At 43.6% G+C, this 21,591-nt stretch overlaps 1 protein-coding gene across 1 annotated transcript; it reads right to left on the bottom strand.

The window, feature by feature from the left end:
- Positions 1-8,858: 8,858 nt before the first annotated feature.
- Positions 8,859-9,214, bottom strand: LOC118906161 (60S ribosomal protein L39-like). The gene has a single exon (XM_036873530.1). The coding sequence runs from the start codon at positions 9,175-9,177 to the stop codon at positions 9,022-9,024; it is 156 nt and encodes a 51-aa protein (XP_036729425.1). The 5' UTR covers positions 9,178-9,214; the 3' UTR covers positions 8,859-9,021.
- Positions 9,215-21,591: the final 12,377 nt, after the last annotated feature.

A 21,591-nucleotide genomic window follows, 5' to 3' on the forward strand; every position in this document is an offset into this window, starting at 1 on the left:
AAGGTGTCACTACAGTTGGGAACAAGGAGCCCCATAAGCCCGCAGACTCCACCATCCCATGGTCAGAGCATGGTCTTAGGAGCCAGTCAAGGCCTGGTCGTACCTGTAGACTACAGGGCTGGGCATCCTCCAAGACCCTGAACTGTTAGCCGCAAACCCATTACGGCTTTCTTAGCTAACCTCTCAGGTGCCACTCCCATCTCAGCACCTCCCACGTGCGCCCTAAAAATTAACCCCCCTTGTTTGAAGCTTCAAGTCTCGTTTCTAAACCAGTCACTGTCCTGGAGGCTGAGATCCCCGTGGTGACCTGGACCAATCAGGAACCGCCCCCTGGGGCTGAGCTGATGCGGCACCCCCAGGATTCTGGGGGGGGGGGAGGAAGCGCCCCGGCAGTAGCTGCCGCATGTACCTTTACCTAGTGAGACACACGCCTGAGAGAGTTTGGTGACAGTTCGTGTTATTGTCTTGGGAGATTGTATCTGCTCCTATCCCGCGCTCACTCGGCCCCATTTCCCCCTTCGCTTCCTTCCTGCTCACCCTTCCACCCCTTTCCTCCTGCCCTCCCCGCCCCACTGCCTCCCTCCCTCCCTCCTGGGACTTCCTCTCTCTGCCCACAGACACCCCACTCCTCAGCGGATCCCGCAGAGCAACTAGGTTCTCACCGCTCTGCCTTCTCTCGGCTCCTCCTGACGGAACCAAGCAAAGGTGATTGCTAAACCAAAGGCTCTCCATTCCAGAAAACAGCCGTACCATCCCTGGGAGGCGGCACCCGTCCGGCCACTTGAGGTCTAATGATGACATGTGCACTTTGTACGGGACCCCTCTTCCTCCTGCTCTGTCTTCCATGCTGGACTCCAAGCCCTTTGAAGGTAGGAGCCAGCCCGGCTTGTTTTGAATTCCTAGTGTTTAGCTGGTGTAGGTGCTTAATGAAAGCTCAAGGAAGGAAGCGGAGAAAAAGGATGGAGAGGGAAACTCCCCTCCCCATGGTCACTCGGTCATTCAGTGGAGGCCCAGGATGCAGGGGTGGGGTCTGGAACTGCCTCCTTCAGGGATTCCTGTGAGGTTTTTGTCTCTGGGGAGGGATCTTTCTCCCTTTTCGCTCCGTCTTCAGAGCCTTTCTTCCTGAGAACTTTGTAGACTTTTCCCATCAGCCAAGGTACATCTCGCCAGTTGAAGGAACGTCACAGCTAGAATTAAACCTCAGCACTTAGAAACGACCCCCTTTGCATCTTCTCAGGCGCCGGCTGGCTCAGGGCCTGCAGCCTTTGACAGTTACCGCAAGATGATTCAACAGTTTCTCTTTCATTCACCGTCTACTCTTCCAGGTTGTGCGTGGTGTTCTCAGGGTGGTGTCGGGGTTTGGGGCATCGGAGGTCGAGCTGTGATCGCAATGTTTGCTAGAAGGCAGATGGGCCCTGTGCTCACTGCCTCTGGGGAGCCATGAATGCTTGTAGCGGGGTGTACCTCACTTTTTAATGGAGATGGAGCATTTTTGATTCTTGCTGATTTCAAAGAGAAGAGGGAGTTTATCTTGGGCTGAGCTGGAGGTGTCTCCAGAAGGAAGTTACCAAAGAGACCAGGACCAAGGTGCGGGTTATTGAAGCAGAGCCCTGCTGGGAAACCAGGGTTGTTTTTCAAGTTCTTGTTGGTATTTTATTCCAGAACATCTGTGCTGCCAGGAGTCACATGGTGGTCAAAAGCTTAGGTGCCAAGGATGTTCCTTGTCATGAGGGCATTTGCATTTGGTATCTGAAGATGTGCTTTCCCCTAGACTAAAACGCATTTTGACTTAGAGAAAAACGCACACCACTGCTTTTTTTTTTTTAAGTCTATATTGAATTTATTACAGTATTACTTCTGTCTTATGTTTTAGTTTTTTGGCCACAAGGCATGTGGGATCTTAGCTCCCCGACCAGGGATTGAACCCTCAGCCCTAGCATTGGAAGGCGAAGTCTTAACCACTGGATTGCCAGGGAAGTCCCACACACAACTGCTTTTTTTTTTTTTAATTAATTAATTTATTTTATAGTGTCTTTATTGGAGTATAATTAATACTCAAATTATTAGTTTCTGCTTTAGTTAGTTTCTGCTTTATAACAAAGTGAATCAGCTATACATATACATATATCCCCATATCTCCTCCCTCTTGCGTCTCCCTCCCACCCTCCCTATCCCACCCCTCTAGGTGGTCACAAAACCCCGAGCTGATCTCCCTGTGCTATGTGGCTGCTTCCCACTAGCTATCTATTTTACATTTGGTAGTGTATATATGTCCATGCCGCTCTCTCACTTTGTCCCAGCTTACCCTTCCCCCTCCCCGTGTCCTCAAGTCCATTCTCTACATCTGCGTCTTTATTCCTGTCCAGTGGTGTGTGTGTGTGTGTGTGTGTGTGTGTGTGTGTGTGTGTGTGTGTTTTAATACACAGTGGCCTTTTTGATTTTGTTGTTGCCTTGCTTGTTGTCTCTTTTAAATTTTATTTATTTAATTTTTTTTAACATCTTTATTGGAGTATAATTGCTTTACAATGGTGTGTTAGTTTCTGCTTTGTTGTCTCTTTTTAAAATGGATTTTTTATTTTGGAATAATTTTTAATTTATAGAAAAGTTGCAGAGATAGCAGAGTTTTCTCATCTCCCTCTCACCAAGTTTCCCCTGTTGTTAACATCTTACAGAACCATGGTACATTTGTCAAAATGAAGGCGGCAGCATCGGTACATTGCTATGAATTAAACTCTAGACTTTACTTAGGTTTCCTCAGTTTTCCCCGTGGTAGCCTCTTTCTCTTCCAGGACCCCATCCAGGACACCACGTGTTTCATTGTCATAGCTCCTTGGACTCCTCTGGGCTGTGACAATTCCTTAGTCTCTCCCTGTTTTTCATGACCTTGACGCTTTTGAAAAGTATCGGTCAGGTATTTTGTTGAATGTCCCTCATTTTCAGGTCTGTCTGATGTTTTTCTCATGTTTAGGCTGAGATTATGGGTTCTGGGGAAGCGTATGAGGGGAGATGCCCTTCTCGTCACATCATATCACATCACATCACATCACATTATATCATATCATATCATATCATATCATACCATACCATCTATCCTATCCTATCCTATCACATCACATCACACCATATCATATCATATCATATATCATACCATATATCCTAGCCTGTCCTGTCACGTCACATCACGTCACATCACATCATACATATCATTACATGGCGTACATCCTGTCAACATGGCTCAGATTTTTTCTTTTGCTGTAAAGTACAATGAAATACAAAACTATTAAGTGTACACTCTCAGAATTTTGGCAGATGCGTTCACCTATGTAACCCAAACCCCTATCAAAATAGAGAACATTACTATCACCCCAGAAAGGTCCCTCATGCCCTTCCCAGGCCCTGCCCTTCCCCTCCCAGAGGTAACCACTGTTCTGTTTTTGTTCCTACTGTGTTTTAGTTTTGTCTGTTTTAGAATTTAATACAAATGGAATTACACAATATGTTCACACAGCATATTTTTGGTGGTATATTAATTCAGTTTAATCCCACACAGCAATGAAAATGCATGAAACACAGCTACAGTAGACACTAAGATGAATCTTATTAGCCACGTTGAGTGAGAGAAGCCAGACTCAAAAGAATACATAGTGTCTAATCCCATTTCTTTAATATTTAAAAGCAGTCAAAAATAATTTATGGAGTTACAAGTCAGGACAGCAGCTAGTATGGGCAGGAGGGAGGGAGTGATTGAGAGGGAGACCAAGGGGAGAGTCTGGTGATGTAATGTGATTTCCCTGCACTTGGATAGAGATTATACAGGTGTGTGTAATCTTCGTGATAATTCATTAGGCTATACTTTTATGATTCTTGCTTTGTTCTTGGTGTGTTACATATTATTAAAGTGTTTTAAAATAAGATACTAGTTCATGCCCATCAGTTGTTTGTGTGTATGACAATGCCATGTGTACTCCTTATCTATTGATGTGTAGCAGATTACCTCAAAACTTAACAACCGGTTTCTGTGGGTCATGAATTTCACAGCATCTTAGCTGGGCGGCTCTGGGTCTTTCATGAGGTTGCATGTAAGATGTTGGTTGGGGCTTAAGTCATATAAAGGCTTGACTGGGGCTGGCAGATCCACCCCCAAGGTGGTGTACTCACGTGGCTGTTGGCAGGAAGCCTCAGTGTTTCTCCCATGTGGACCTCTCCATGAAGCTGCTTGAGTGTCCTCACATCATGGCAGCTGGCTTCCTCCAGAGCAAGTGATCCCAGAGAGCCCAGTATAATGTTTTCTAGATTAATACATGCCATTTATGTGTATCAATAGTACATTCCTTTTTATTGCTAAGTAAGTAGTATTCCATTTTACGACTAGACCATAGTTTATTTATCTGTTCTATTAGTGATGGATGCCTTGGCTGTTTCCAGTTTGGAGCTATTATTGATAAAGCTGGTATGAACATTCTTCTACAAGAATTTTTATGAACAGTTTGCTTTTCTTGGGTAAATACTAGGAGTGTCATTGTTAGGTCATAGAGTAGGTATATGTTTAGTGTTATGAGAAATTGACAGAACCTTTCCCCAAGGTGACTGTATTGTTTTACATTATCACAACAAAACATGAGAGTTTTAGTTGCTCCACATCCTTGTTCATATTTAGGTTTCTCATTAAAAACTTTTTTTTAGCCATTCAGGTGGGTGTGTAATGGTATCTCATTGTGATTTTAATTTGTATTTCCATGGTGACTTAATGACGTTGAGCTTTTTCTCTCATGCTTATCGGTCTTTTTTTTTTTTTTTTTAAACTTTTATTTATTATTTATTTATTATGTTTATTTTTGGCTGTGTTGGGTCTTCGTTTCTGTGTGAGGGCTTTCTCCAGTTGCGGCGAGTGGGGGCCACTCTTCATCGCGGTGCGCGGGCCTGTCACTATCGCGGCCTCTCTTGTTGAGGAGCAGAGGCTCCAGACGCTCAGGCTCAGTAGTTGTGGCTCACGGGCCCAGTTGCTCCGCGGCATGTGGGATCTTCCCAGACCAGGGCTCGAACCCATGTCCCCTGCATTGGCAGGCAGATTCTCAACCACTGCGCCACCAGGGAAGCCCATATCGGTCATTTTTATATTGGTCATTCTTTTGTGAAGTGTCTGTTCAAATCTTTTGGAGGACATCTGTGTGTGTGTGTGTGTGTGTGTGTGTGTGTGTAGTTCACACGAATAGTTTTGTGTAACCAACCACCACAATCAGAATACAGAACTATTCCATCACCACAGAGAAATCTCCTGTGTTTCCCCTTTAGAGTCAGATTCTCCCCATAACCCTAACTCCTGGCAGCCACTGATCTGTACCTCATTACTATAATTTAGTCATGTTGAGAATGTTATAAAATTGGAATCCTATCGTATGTAACTTTTTGAGATTGGCTTTTTTCCACTGAACACAATGCCTTGGAGATCCATCCCAGTTGTCATGTGTATCAGTGGTTCATTCCTTTTTATTGCTGAGTAGTACCCTATTGTATGGATGTACCACAGTTTAATCTATGCCCCCCTCAAGGGACATTTGGGTTGTTTCTAGTTTTTGGTGATTGCAAATAAAGTTGCTATAAACATTCATGTATAAGTGTTTGGGTAAACAAAAGGTTTAATTTCTCTTGCGTAAATACCCAGGAGTGGAATTGCTGAGTTGTAAACATAAGTGTGTATTTAGCTTCATTAAGACGTTGTCAAACTCTTCCAGATGCCTGTACCACTTTTTAAATATTTCCCACCAGCAGTGAATGAGGGATCCAGTTGCTCTGCACCTTAACACTTGGTATTGTCAGTATTTTTTATCTTCGCCTCTCTAGTAGGTATTTATGATTCGATTTTGAAACTTAGTATCTTGTGGTTTGGTCCTAATTCCACGTGTGAAACTTCCCAGTAAAGCTTCGTCTTATTCATGCTGGATGCCCACACCCTTCACCTCTCCGAGGGAAGGTGAGATTCGTGTCTTTCGCTTTAGTTCTTGCTGGTGGCATATCCTAGTTCAAAGGTTTTCAACCTTGTTCTTAGTAAAGGGACCATTTTTTCTCAGGCTAAATCCTGCACAGACCACCGATAAGTCAGATGATGGTGGAGCTGCTGAGGGTAGAGCAGGGCTCTCTCTGTACCCCATACAGACACACCCCCGCAGATGCGTCTCTTAATCTTGACACTAACGCCATCCACCCAGGACCTGCCAAGTCTCTTAATTCTATAGGGCCTCTCTCTGCCATTTGAGGCAGAGAGATAATAATATTTGCCAAATCTTTATATCTTACAGACCCAAGAAACCAGAAAAGAGAAATTATATCTGTTATTATAAAATACCCCAAACCATCGTTGTTTATGATTTATACCGTATCGTTATACACATAGTATTTAAGGTGTCCCATTAAGATTGCTAAACGTGGAGGTTTATATTTAAAGACAGAAAATGCACAAATATGCATGTTGCATAGGAGTTGGGAGAGCTTGAGATGTTCCTGAAACCCTGACTTTTCCATCGCAGAGATGGTTACCTTTTTGCTTGAAAAGTGTTAGGAATTTAAATATTCATATTATGATAAGCAGATGTTCAAGCTTTCAGGGAGACAGTTTCTAAGACTTCTTCATCCAGCTTTAATTTCTTTGTTAAATAGGAATGAATTCCTTGGGGGTGGCAGTTGGATGAAGAACAAGCGCCATCTAGTGGTTATGTTTAAATGTACAATTTAACATGTTTTAAAACATCTGTTTTTGGAATAGGTATTATTTTAACACGGTTCAAAAGGCAGAAAGCATATAAAGGTAGAGTGCTGTTCCCTCTCTGCCCAATTCCCCCCACCTCCACCCAACTCACACAAAAGCTAAACACTGTTATCAATTACTGGTTTAAAAAAAACAACATCTACCAAGCAAATATGTGGTCTTCTCCACCCCATTTTTTTAAACATATAGAGCAGCAGTAAAAGAAATATATTCACTTGTTTGCACCTTGATTTTTTTTCATTTAAAACATATCTTGGTGGGCTTCCCTGGTGGCGCAGTGGTTGAGAATCTGCCTGCTAATGCGGGGGACACGGGTTCGAGCCCTGGTCTGGGAGGATCCCACATGCCGCGGAGCAGCTGGGCCCGTGAGCCACAACTACTGAGCCTGCGCGTCTGGAGCCTGTGCTCCGCAACAAGAGAGGCCACGATAGTGAGAGGCCCGCGCACCGCGATGAAGAGTGGCCCCCACTTGCCACAACTAGAGAAAGCCCTCACACAGAAACGAAGACCCAACACAGCCAAAAATAAATAAATTAATAAAAAACAAAAACAAAAACAAAAACAAAAAAAACATATCTTGGCAATTTCTCCATATTGCCATAGAAAGAAAATTTTCTTTTTGTGTAATATCCCATTGTATGGCTGTACCATATCTTACTCAATCACTTTTCTACTGATGGTCTTTTAGATGTTTGCAATGTCGTGCTGTTACAACACTATAGTGAGTAGCTTATGCCCATGGAGCATTATGCTTATCCCTAATAGTGCATTTTGGGAGTCGGGGTGGGGAATGTGAAAGACCTGTAATTAAAATGTCTAACTTGTCCCTGTTGAGAAATTTCTTTAATGTAAGGAGGTTGGGTATTAATAGTTGAGAGCTGTTTAGTAGTAACCCAATTTTCTTGAGGTATGTTTATTTTATTGGTTATAATAATTTCTCAGTTCCTCTGGCCAGTGTATATATTATCTGTGCATTAATAGTCCTCACCTGATCTTGTCCTGTGTCCTATTTTTCTACGTAGACTGACATAATCTGTTACTAAAATTTGACTCCAGTGAGATGCTTGGTATCCGTATGAGTAAGAAGCTTAGTTTAATGTGAAAATAATGTGAAATTAATGTGAATTAGGGATTTTATTTTATTTTTTTAAATTTAAATTTAAATTTTTTGGGCTGCGCCGTGCAGCATGCGGGATCTTAGTTCCCCGACCAAGGATGAACCGGTGCCTTCTGCAGTGGAAGCTCAGAGTCTTAACCACTGGACCGCCAGGGAATTCACTCTGAATTTGGGATTTTAAAACAGATGAATAACAACCATTTTATCAAAAAGTTACTGGAATGGAAGTGTAAAGAGAGAGCTATCAATAGTTACTTAACGTTTTAGAATCTTGTCTGTAAAACACACCACATGGCATTCCCATAGGCTTTGCTGTCTGGTCTTTTTAGTTTGATGTTTCTCTTGATCCACATTTTTCTTTTTTGATTACAAAATTTGTAATTGATAAATACTACAGTTTATATTAAAAAAGAGGATCCATACCTCATATTATTCTATAGCTTATCTCTCCTCACATGTGTGAGGATGTCCAAAGGATAAGTTTCTAGAAGTGGAATGCTGGGTCAAAAGGTAGGTTCATTTGTAATTTTGATAGATATCGTTTAATTGTTGCACGTGCAGACTGTACCAATTTGTACACTCCGTCCCTCAGGCTAGTGTGTGAGAGCGTCAGCTCCTCACAACGTTGCCAATGTAGTGTGTTATCAGACTGTCTGGATTTTGTTCATGTAATAGGTAAAAATCAGTATTTCAGTGTAGTTTTAATTTGTGCTTCTCTTACTGCATATGAGAGCAGACATTTAAAAATATATTTGTATCACTTGTATTTCTTATTCTGTGGCCCATGTGTTCAAATCATTTGCCCCCTTTTGGTCTGTTTTTTTTCAACTGAGGTATAGTTGATTTACAATTTTATGTTAGTTTCAGGTGTACAGCATAGTGATTCAGTATTTTTATAGATCGTACTTCATTAAAAATTATTACAGAATAATGGCTGTAATTTCCTGTGCTGTACAATATATCCTTGTTGCATCTCTCTTTTTTTTTTTTCCAACAAAAGGTTCACATGTTTATTACTGAGCTACACAGTGAGCAGTGGTGAGGAAAGATCAAGAAAAGAGGAGAGAGCATCAAACACAGGCAGCTGTTCCAGACACTAGTGATGTTCTGATTATGTGTGCTACTTCATATGTGAGGCTCCTTATAGACCCAGCTTGGTTCTTCTCCAATGTCTTCTCTTAGAGTTGTACCTGATTTTATTACCAGTTTTCATTCGAATCCACTGGGGAATGGGACAATTCTGCTTTTGTTTCTTGGCCAGGAATCGCTTGATCCTGAAAGTCTTGTGAGAAGACATGACGAGGAGCAAATCCAACTGCACATAGGATGGCGGACAAGAGAAAAAGAGCGCATATCTCTTTTATGCATAGTAGTTTGTATCTCTTAATCCCATGCCCTTATCTTGTTCCTCCCCCACCCTCTCCCCACTGGTAACAACTAGTTTGTTTTCTATGTTTGTGAGTCTCCTTCTGTTTTGCTAGATACGTTAGTTTGTTTTATTTTTTAGATTCCACAAATAAGTGATAGTATACAGTATTTGTCTTTCTCTGTCTGATTTATTTCCCTAAGCATAATATTCTCACCTGATCCATCCACGTTGCTGCAAATGGCAGAAGTTCATCCTTTTTTATGGCTAATATTTCATTGTGTATATATACATACATATATGTATATAATATATATATACATACCACATCTTCTTTATCCATTCATCTGTTGATGGACACTTGGGTTGCTTCCATATCTTGGCTATTGTAAATAGTGCTGCTTTGAACATTAGGATGCATGTATCTTTTCAATTAGTGTTTTTGTTTTTTCCAGATATATACCCAGGAGTGAAATTCCTGGATCATATAGTAGTTCTATTTTTAGTTTTTTGAGGAACCTCCATAATGTTTTCCATAGTGGCTGCACCAATTTACATTCCCACCAACAGTGTACAAGGGTTCCCTTTTCTCCACATCCTTGCCAACATTTGTTATTTGTGGTCTTTTTGATAATAGCCATTCTGACATGTGTGAAGTGATATCTCATTGTTGTTTTGATTTGCATTTCTCTAATAATCAGCAATGTTGAGCATCTTTTCATGTGCCTGTTGGCCATCTGTATTTCTTCTTTGGAAAAATGTCTATTAATGTCTTTCTTCTGCCCACTTTTAAATTGGGTTGTTTGTTTTTTTGATATTGAGTTGTATGAGTTGTTTATATATTTTGGATATTAACCCCTTGTTGGTCATATATTTGCAAATATTTTCTTCCATTCACTACATTGTCTTTTTGTTTTGTTGATGGTTTCCTTTGTTGTGCTTGCTGGTATGTTTTTAATGAATTATAGGAGCTCTGTAATTAGGGAGCTTCATCCCTTTGCAATGACATCAGTAACAAATATTTTGTCCCTGTTTGTCATTTGTCTTTTGACTATTCTTAAGGTGTTTTTGTCATGCACAAGTTTTTGTTATTATATAGTCACATTTATCAAATTTTTCTTTATGGCTTTTAAATATTATATCATATTAGAAAGGTTTTGTTGCATTGAGATCATGAAAGAGTTCTTTATGTTTTATCTTAATACCTTGTGGTTTTCTTTTCCTCCATGTAAATCCTGATCAATTTGGAATTTATTCTAGTATATGGTGTGAGATAGGGATTCAACTTAATTTTTTCTTCCAGTTGGCTACCCAATTAGGACATCTCAATGTTTTGTTTTTCCCAAGATTTGATATCCCAGCTTTCTCTGAAATATATTAACTTTCCATATGTACTTAATTCCATTTCTCGACATTCTATTTTATTCCATTGGTCTATCTGCCTATTTTTGCACCGGTTGAATTACTGAGACCTTATCACACAGATCATAGCTCCTCATTTTTAGAGTTTTTCTGGTTGTTTTTGCTAGTTTCCTTTCATATGTGAACTTCAAAATCCCTTATTGGTGTTTTTATTTAGATCATATTGACTGCATAAATTAACTTAGGGAAAATTGATTTCTTTGTGGCGTTTCTTCCTATTAAAACAAATGGTCCATGTTTCTATTTGTTCAAGTTTTTGCTTGTGTACTTTAGGAGTGTTTTAAAGTTTTCTTCAGATAAGTTATGTACATATAAAAAGTTTATTCTTAAGTATATTTTTCTTTTGTTTTATTACTTTTGCAACTGGGATCTTTTCTTTCATGTACTTTCTGATTGTTTATGTATCTATGTGAAAGCCATTAACTTCTGTTAATTGTGTAGCCTGCCACCTCTTATTGTTTGTAGTAATTTTAGTTGTCTTGGGGGCTTCCAGGTATATAGAACTATTGTATCAGTTACCTATAATGCAAAACTTAGCAGTTCAAAACAATAATTGATCAATATTATGGATCATGAGTTTGTGCGTGGCTGGGGGGGTTCTTCTAGTCTTGTCTGGGCTCATTCATGAATCTGTAGTCAGCTGTAGGTTGAATAGGCAGCTCTTCTGATCTTGACTGGCTTCTTCCACATGTTTAGGGGTTGCCTGGAGGTAGGCTGGTCTATGATGGCTTTGGCTGAGACAACTGAGCTCTTCTTACTTGCCTCTTACTTTATACACCCCACCCCACCCCTTAGGCTAGTCCAGGCATGTTCTTAGATTATCTCAAGCATATTCTCAGGGGGGATTTCAGAGGAGTAAGAGAGCAAGGAAATGCACAAATACTTTTTCGAGCCTTCGTGTCTCTCAAAGATACCAATATCTTAATGGCCAAAGCAAGTCACATGGCCAAGCTCAGACTCAAGGGTTGGGGAAGCAGACTCTGCCTCTTTATGAGAACTGCAGTGTCAAAGGACAGGGATCAAGGAGAGGTCAAGCAGAGGGGCCATCAATACAATCAATCTAACACATGCATCATTGGTAAATAGTGAGAGTTTTACCCATTTCTTTCCAATTTCGATTTCTCTAAATTTTGTTCTCTTGTCTAACTGCATTGGCTGACTCCCCCAGTACAATGTTTAACAAAAACCTCTATGGTGGTTGTTTTCAAAGAGCCAGCTTTTGGATTTACTAGTTATACCTTTCTGTTTTCTAACTGATTACTTTTCTGCTTTTCTTTTAATAATTTATTTTTTCTCCTTTCCTTTAGTTTAACTTGTTATTTTCTTCTCCTGATTTCTGTAGTCAGCTGCTGTAGCAGTTGCTGTTGATACCCCACCCTGATCCCCTTACCAGGCCTCTACACTCATCTCCTAGCTGCTATCAACGTTGACTGGTATCAACTCACAGCGAAGCTCCTTGGAATTGTCCTTGCCCAATGGGAGCGACCTTCCCAGGAAATGCCTGAGGTTATGCTTTCTCCCTGGGAATGCCCACAGCTACTGACTGACAGAGTGGGACAACTCTGTGGTGCCACTTATACTCCAGAGCTCCCCACTCTGAGGCTAGATTTTAGCTGAGCCCACGTCTCTGCAAGCCCCCTGGCAGCCCATGTGATCTGAAAGCCTCCTGTCCCAGCTGATGCTGGGAATCCTGCTGCACGTCCACACTGCCAGTTGTGATGGTCTGCTTCCCTGCCCGCACTCCCAAAGGCAGTCTGTTGTTTGCCCAGCAACTCCAGACCCTTGTGCATCCTTCAGCTAAGGAGAACAGGCTTCTCTTGCAGTACTTTTTGTCTGTGTCTGCTGGAGATTCTGGGTTGGAAGATTCTATAGCATCTTGTCCAGCATACATACATGGGAGGCAATAAAGAAACCCAGAGAATTTGCTGGCATGGCATTCCTCAAATTCTGAGTTCCCCCAGGTGGTCTGCCTTTTTCTTTGTACTTTTCAGAGTCATGCTATGCTTGTTTATTGTGCAATGTCTAGGGCTTTTTAGTTGTAAGAGGGAGGATCTGGGAGGAATGGGGCTATTGCACCTTGGCAGGACTGGAAGTCCTCCATTATATAGTATTTCCACCAATACACATAAACAACCCGAAGAACATGGATAATAGTAAAATATAATAACATAATTAGGGAGGGATGAGCTTGAGTATTACTTTTATTTTTAAAATAGAATTTATTTCAGTGTAACTTTCTATATATTAATTTTTGATAATGGCTGTGTTTAAAAACTAGTTCACAAAAATTCTTTAACATTTAACAATTGTATCTCATGGGCTAATTTAAACTGGCTCTAACACACCACTGGTTTTATTTATTTATTTAATTTTATTTTATTTATTTATATTTTTTAAAGATTTAATTTTATTTATTTTTGGCTGTGTTGGGTCTTTGTCGCTGCACGCGGGCTTTCTCTAGTTGGCGGTGAGTGGGGGCTACTCTTCTTTGCTGTGCGCGGGCTTCTCACTGTGGTGGCTTCTCTTGTTGCGGAGCATGGGCTCTAGGCGTGCGGGCTTCAGTAGTTGTGGCACGCAGGCTCAGTAGTTGTGGCTCACAGGCTCTAGAGTGTAGGCTCAGTAATTGTGGCACACGGGCTTAGTTGCTCTGCGGCATGTGGGATCTTCCTGGACCAGGGCTCGAACCTATGTTGCCTGCATTGGCAGGCGGATTCTTATCCAATGTGCCACCAGGGAAGTCCCACACAACTGGTTTTATATAATATGTAGATAATATTTGGTCACAAGTTTTATTTGCTAGAAGATGACTTTTTTCCCCCTGATGAGCATTTTTAGTTTTTTAATAGATTTGCTGCTCTTTGTAGGGTCATTGTTTCAATTCTATGCTAATTTCTGTTTATTACTTATAACTGAATGATGTGAGTGAAACTGAATGATTTCTAGCCTGGATTTTCTAAGGGGTTTCAGGGTTGGGGGGCTGGGAAAAGCTTGGATAGTGATCCAGGGTGGGTCCTTTTTATAACATGGCAACTTTTTCCTTCCCCGCTGCCACTGAGATAGACCACTTCTCTCAAACGTGACCTGTGCATGTGATTCTTCATGTCACCCTGACCCTAAACCTATAGCTCAGAGACCAGCGGGCCTCGTGCTATCTGCTAGCTCACTGCCATTCTTATCCCGCTTTCCAGATAAGAGCTATAGGTTTTACGTCTTGGTGTACACATTTTCCATTTAGGAAGTGAATTTTTACTAGCATTTCCTGAGATCGGTCACCATTTGGCCCTTGTGCTATGAGATCTCTTTCTGTGGTTCTTCTTTTCAGTTCGTCCTGCCCAAAGCCTGCTTGACTCAGATGCTTTGGGCAGGCCTTACTTGTATGTTCAAATCTGGAGATTTTTCCAGTCTCCCGTTTTATTGAAATTAGCATTTTAATTTTCTGTTCTCCTTAGGGAAAATACTGACTTCATGCAGTAATGTTTCTACTGAAATCTCCACCAGTGGTTCTGACTCAGAAAAAGAAAAAAGTAAGAATGGGCCTGTCCTGTCTCAAGATTTTTTTGTTAGGGAGTTTCTGTGACCATTTGGCTTTTTTTTTTTTTTTTTGGTGGGGGGGGGTTATCTTTTACATTCCAGAATGCACAGTGGGTCCTCTTGGATTTTTCAGTTACCTGCAGACTGGATGGAAAAGAGAAAGTCAAGATGGTTCTTGTTCGGTCTGGGGCAATTGGCCAGCAGGTATTTAGGGAAAATGTTTAAATGTGAGATGCTCTGCTGGTCCTCAGGGGCTACACAGGAGTTTAAGATGTGGACTCTGAATCCATGCAGTTTGTATTCTGGGTGGAAATAAACTTGACATCAGGACAGTATGTGTAGTGAGCATGTCTTTGGGGGCATCCATGGGGACACTGCCTCCACGATCTGGTCATGAAACTAGAGGACCCAAATACGTTTAAGTTCAACCACCATTGAATGGGGCCTCATGTGGGCCAGGCCTTGTAGGGGTCCTGGGACTGTAAAAATGGGTCTGACACAGTTCCTGCCCTTGAGAAGGAGGAGATGGGGTAACTAAGAGCGTGAATGGCAGTTACTACTATTGAACACTTACCATATATATGCAAGCCCTAGTCTAAGCGTTTGAAATGACACTCCTCTGAGTTATGCGTGACTCTCATTCCCGTCGTACAGATGGGAGGATGGAGCCATGGGAGGCCACTTGATGTTGGTCACGCAGTTAGTGACAGTCAGGATCCAAACCTGAGTGAGGTTTCCCCCAAACTCTGGCTGTGCTTTGTGTTTAAACATTTTAGGCGACAGCGTGGATCCTCCCCTCCTACGTCAGTCGAGGTTCGTTGAGAAACAGACACCGAGATGGGACTAGATGTGCAGTCGACTTACTGGGGAAACATCTAGAAGGGTCACAGGGAGGGAGCTGCAGGAGGTGGGGGAACCTTTGGGATGTGTGCGAGCGGGGCTGACACCATGAAATGAGGGAGAAGAAAGGGCCCGGCACTGTCATGAGACAGTCTGCGTGGGCTGCTGGGGGTCCCTGGGCAAAAGTCTCCTGTTGGGCAGGAATGGCCTGAGTCTAGAACCTTGCCATGCTCATCACCAGCCGGGAGCAGCCTGAGGGCAGAGCAGCCTGGGGCCAACACCAAGGTTAATTCCAAGGAATGGCAGCTGCAGGTTGCTGGGAAATGCTGCTCCCACTGTGGGTTCTCTTGAAGGAAATTCTAGGTGACACTCCCGGGGCCACCACACAGGTCTCTCCCATCTCCCCCATTTTCCTATCCCGGACACTTGGGTAGAGGAGGAAATGTTAGAGTCTTGTTTTAAGGTCATTGTCAGGGAACCCTTCTTTCTTTCCTTCCATTTTGACCGCCCCCCACAGCCTGTGTCATATACATGGTGGTCTCCTTTGACACACAGCATCAAACAAGAGCTCTAGAGAGACCCAGCAAAGATGTCTGTTCTGTCAGATCCCTGGGTCCAAAGGCTCCACTCATGGTCACCATCAATCCAACGTCTTAACATCCATTTTGTATCCATTTGTCACAGGTATGCTTTGAGTCTGGGTGAAATGAGAGCTTTGACATTTCAGAGAGTGACGTTTACCATGGGTCTACCTCTGTTAAAACGTACAATTCAGGATCAGGTAAGTTTCATTGTTATTTTGGTGTCATGTGTGTGTGAGTGAACGAGAGAGAGACAGAGAAAGAAAAAAATTTCCTTTTGTTTTGTTTGCTTTTGTGACTTGTGGAAGGAAGCACATTAATTTTGCCCTGGGGGAAACAGACAATGTGGTCGGTATGGGGGAGTGGCTCCTTCGCCTTCCTTTTCTGTCCCCTCCCTGTGTTAACCTAATTGATTCACTTTTCCCGAGCCCACAGGCCAGGGAGTAGGGGAATGAGCAGAGGTAATGAAATATTTGTTCACAAAACAAATATAATTTGGGGTGTAAAACTCAAATATCTGAGAAACGTAGTGAACTACTTTTATGGGCTTTTTAAGCATTTTAGACTTGTCCAAAATGGATGTCTTGTTTGCCTACAAATTGCCACTCTCAATGCAGTTAAATTATTTTAGTCAATTTAACCTCATTAAAAGAAAGAAGGAAAGAAAGAATATGGGATGAGAGGATTCCTTTGTGATGCTAGCATTAGAAGCTCTATATTTTAGGCAAATTTAAGTCAATTCATGCAGCCTCATAGCTTTCTTAAACCTAACACTTTACACAGGAAAAAAATACCCCCTGGTGAGACCCCTGGGGGAGGGCCCTGAACTGGGGATGAGCTTCAGTAGGTGCTGAGGAGCTGAATGTATTCTGCCGTGAGCCTGGCCCCCTTCCTGCCCAGCGTGGTCTGCGGAGGGAGAGGCTGAGGACTGAGGGGGTGGAGGTCTTTCCCATTCAGGAGACCACGGGGGCTCGTTTCTCTGTGGAGTGTGGATCAGAGCTGGTGGGGGCCTGAGTCCGTGATTGAGACCAGATCACCACCCACCCACCCCCTTCGGTTGGCTGTCTGTCCTGAGGAGGCAGGGACAGAGCTCAGCATCTTCTCCTGAGGAAGAAATTACAGGCAGAGCTTTGGCACCTCACCTCCTGGTGAGGTCCTGCAGTCCCTCCAAGGTGACAAGGGCATGGCATCACCTCGGAGAGAGTGTGCAAGGAAATACCCCCAGAACAGGGTGAAGCATGCTGGCAGAGTCTGGAAAATCATTTCATACCAAGTAGAACATGCTGGCAAAGTAGATGTTCAAGCTAGTAAATTGCCTCTCAATGAAACATTTAGAGGTGAATGCAGCCATCCAAACAACTGACCAACCAACCAGCCAAACAGCCAACCAACCAACCAACCAACCAACCAACCAAACAGCCAAACAGCCAACCAACCAACCAACCAACCAAACAGCCAAACAGCCAACCAACCAACCAACCAACCAACCAACCAAACAAACAACCAACCAACCACCCAACCAAACAAGCAACCAGCCAAACAAACAAATGAACAACCAAACAAACAACCAAACATAAAAACCCCAATCCCTCTTTGCTTTCAGCCACTTTCTCCATCAGAATCTGGCCTCCAAATGTGTCCGGTGTGGGGCTGGCAGGAAGGTGAGATTCTGTCATGGGGGCCAGTCTCCTGCCCCCTTAATCAGCCCAGCATGTCTAAGGTTTAAGTTAGTGTCAAAAATCAAGACCCGGATGTGAGGGTTGATCCTTTAATGAGGTTTACCAGTTGCAGCCTGAGCCCCCCACGTCTGAAGGATTAGCCTGCGTACTCTCGCTACTGATGAAGCGTGTTAAGCCCTGGATCCAATTATCTCCGTGTTTTCATGGCTCCCTCCGTGGTCGTCAGCAGACTGGACAGCCCTGTCCCGTATGATGAGGTGTAATTCCTCTGGGAGGCATAGGATTGGCCCTGGATGATCCCTCCAGCTCATTTCTGTTAGTTATTTCAGCCTGTTTGACGCTTCTCTCTGTGTGAGTTTGCAAAAGCCAACGAACCTGAAGGAAATTAAACCAGTCAGTCATCGGTCACTGGGGCTGCAGGCTTATCTCATGGGCCGGGTGTCATAAGACTCAGCAGCACATCTGCATGTGAAGGCTCTCAAATTCCCCCCTGTGAACAGCTGGCGGAGCTGTCCACGTCCAGTAATTCTAGAAGTGTTGCATGATTCATCCCACCTCTGCATGAAAATGTTGAGTCATGGACTGCCAGTTCAGAGAGCATTCCAGGTCCTTCCATCTTCCCCTGGCCCTCGTGTTGCTCTTAACTTTTGGGGATGATTGGATAAGCTCCCAGGCAGAGTGCAGCGTGTAACATGTGACGATGATGTCATTGAGGACAAGCGAGGAGCGAGCCTCATTCATCCCAGGGCTCGGTGGACAGCCCACAGGCTGAGAAAAAGCCATTAAAATGTTTCCACTCTGTCTTATCCCCTCTGTCAACTGCAGTAGATTTGAGGTGTTTCAATAATTTAAAACGGAAAACAGTATCTCAGCCTGACTACAGAGTGCGCGCGGACGCTCGCACACACACACACACACACACACACACACACACACACACACACACACACGATGTGAACAATCTCATTGCACCTTTTCAACTCCTCCTGCACCTGTTTCCAGCGACATCACATTTGTGCCCCTCAGCCAACTCTCTCCTCTCTCCCTGAGGATTCAGGACTGGGTCCTGCGTGGGGGGAAGTCTCTGACTCCCGGAATTTCCAGATGAGGAGACGGAGGACCCAGTCGGGACATCTGCTTTGTGGCAGTGCTGGGACTGGACCCCAGCCCCTCCCTTGGGTGCCTGGTCCTGTCTGTGTGGCACCCTCTCAGAGACACCCTGGAAGCCAACAGGGGCTGACAGCCTGCACCAAAATCACTATAACCAGTGACAGCTCACACTTACTAAATACATATTTTGTGTCAGTCACAGCTCTAAGAACTTTAAATGGATGATCTCATTTAATATTCCTGACATCCCTAGTGGTATTCTCATTTTACAGATGAGTAAACTGAAGCTGAGTAATTGGCCAGAGGTCATACAACTAGTAAGCTGTATATATAAGTAGTGGAGCATGGATTCAAAGCCAGGTGGATTGCTTCCTGAACCCACTCAAATCTGGGGGGTCTCACCCCAGGGTGCACATTAGAACCGCCTGCGGAGCTTTCCAAACTCTTGCCATCCAGGCTTTTGGTCAGGCCCATCGGATCAGCATTTAAACCTTGCAGGTGATACAGTGTGCATCCTGGCTTGAATACTGACACACTGTCCTTCTTTCCTGGTACCCTGTACTGCTTCTCCTGAATTGTTTCTAATTCTTCTGAATTGTTCCCATTCAGCATTTCGTCCCTGCCAATCATGGTGCAGGGCCGACTCATAGGGATGCTCCATCCCAACATTTCCTTTTCTCAGGAGGGAGCCAGTGGGACTCAGGCTATTCCTGGCCAAGTATAGTGAGGAGCGGGGACAATGGATAATGGATAATGAAGTTCCCCACTCCATCCATGACTGCTTGCCCCCCAACCCTGTCCGCAGCCGTCTTCTCTCTCATCCTGAGCTCCTCTCGTCCTCACCCCCATGATCCACATGGGCCGTGGGCATGGTAACATCATTACCGAAGCCAGTGGTTCTCAAAGTAGGATCTGAGGACACGTGGGGGTACCCAAGATCCTTTCTGTTACTATCTGAAAAGTAGATGTCCAACTACCTGCGTGCACGACACCAGGTTTTCATCAACTTCGACCAAAACAACATATGGCTACAGACTGAGTGCAGAAGCAGACATGAGAGGCCAGCTGTCTTTCATTAAGCCAGATGCTAAAACAATTTGTAAAAATGCGAAACGATGCTATTCCTCTCATTGATTTAGTTTTTGGCTTGAAAACTGTGGCTATTTTTCATAAGAATTATGTCATTTACATTAACGTGTAATAGGTTTATTATTGTTATTTTTAAATGAATAAACATTTTTAAAATTCTCAGCTTTAATTACTAGTACAGTAACTTGATAGATACAACCTGCATAAACTAAAGCTCTTTGGAATCCAAGATAATTTTTTTTTTGCCATTTAAAAAATAATTAATCAATTAATTTATTTTTTGGCTGCGTTGGGTTTTCGTTGCTGCGTGTGGGCTTTCTCTAGTTGCGGCAAGCTGGGGCTACTCGTCTTTGCGGTGCACGGGCTTCTCATTGCGGTGGCTTCTCTTGTTGTGGAGCACGGGCTCTAGGTGTGTGGGCTTCAGTAGTTGTGCCTCTTGAGCAGGCTCAGTAGTTGTAGTGCACGGGCTTAGTTGCTCTGCGGCACATGGGATCTTCCCAGACCAGGGCTCGAACCCGTGTCCCCCTGCATTTGCAGGTGGATTCTTAACCACTGTGCCACCAGGTAAGTCTGGAATCTGAGATAATTAAAAATTTTTTTTAATTAATTAATTAATTAATTAGACTGCATTGGGTCTTTGTTGCTGTGCGCTGGCTTTCTCTAGTTGTGGCAAGCGGGGGCTACTCCTCGTTGCGGTGTGTGGGCTTCTCACTGCGGTGGCTTCTCCTGTTGTGGAGCACAGGCTCTAGGCACGCGGACTTAAGTAGTTGTGGCACATGGGCTCAGTAGTTGTGGCTTACGGGCTCTAGAGCGCAGGCTCAGTAGTTGTGGCGCTTGGGCTTAGTTGCTCCATGGCATGTGGGATCTTCCTGGACCAGGGATCGAACCCATGTCCCCTGCATTGGCAGGTGGATTCTTAACTACTGCGCCACCAGGGAAGTACCCGAGATAATTTTTAAGAGTATAAAGGGGTCTAAAGCTTGAGAACTGCTGGTCTAAATCATCCACTGTTTTCTCAAACCATCCATCTCAGATCAGCTTGGAGGGGGATTGGCGGCTTTATATTTATATTATATTTATTATCCTGTAATTATTAAATTTCCATCAGAATTTAAGATAGTGTCAGTTTGGGATGGTTTGGGTTTTTGTATTTAGAGAAATACCAGGGTGGGGGGCGGTGATCAGATCTGAAATGGAATAAGATTTGAAAGTCAGCTCCCCTTAGAAGGCATCAGGGAATGGGGAACGTTGTTGCTTTCCTCATGAACCCCTGAGAAAAGGAGCAGCCTTTCCCAGGAAGCAGTTACACTGAAGCCATTGGCATGTTGCAGAAAAGGAGCTGAGCAGGGGTTTCACCAACAGACTGAAGCCCCATCCCAGGACTGGTTCCTGACCTACTTTGAGCTCTTGGCTCCGACACCCTGGCCTTGGCTCTGCCCTTGGTCCTCTGGCTTCTGTTTGTACTGGGACCCAGGCTTTTCCTAGTGGGCTGCCCCTGGCTCTGCCTTGTGTGCTGTTGACTTTGGCAGGAGGCCCTGTCCCAGCTCTGGCTCCACGACTTGGACCCTGGCCACTTGGCCAGCGCTCTGGTCGGGTCAGCCCTGGCCCCGTGGGACGCCGTGGAGGATCTGAGCAGAGACGACAGGATAGAGGGAGGGCCTGTTTATAGAAGTTCCTCTGTGTAGATTGGCACCTGAACTGAGTTGTCATCCATGACGGCCACAGGGATTACTTGAAAGGGCGTGCCAGAGAGTGAGCTGGGACCTTCCCCGGGGACTCCGGTGCAGCTGGAAGCCTGGTGCTATTTATTTACTGCACTGGAAACCATTCTGCATAATGGAAACTTCTCATTTTAAGGCATAATTATTCTTCTTGCATTGAAATATTATGTTAAAAATAACAATAATGATTACTTGTTATCATTTGCTAAGTCCCTTCTATGTGCCAGGCTAGGTGATTCATTCATTTTACAATTATTTATTGAACACCTACTATGAGGTAGTTCAAGAGGCAGTGAACAAAGCAGGTAAAAAAATACCTGCTTTATGGAGCTTACATTTTAGGGACGAGGCAGGCCACAAACTAATAAAGTA

This window comes from Balaenoptera musculus, chromosome 13 (genome assembly GCF_009873245.2).
Source record: "Balaenoptera musculus isolate JJ_BM4_2016_0621 chromosome 13, mBalMus1.pri.v3, whole genome shotgun sequence".
In the NCBI taxonomy this organism is placed as follows: domain Eukaryota; kingdom Metazoa; phylum Chordata; class Mammalia; order Artiodactyla; family Balaenopteridae; genus Balaenoptera; species Balaenoptera musculus.

What these genes read in the sequence shown, in the direction of transcription:
- LOC118906161 (XM_036873530.1), bottom strand. Translation starts at nt 9,177, where the DNA reads ATGTCTTCTCACAAGACTTTCAGGATCAAGCGATTCCTGGCCAAGAAA.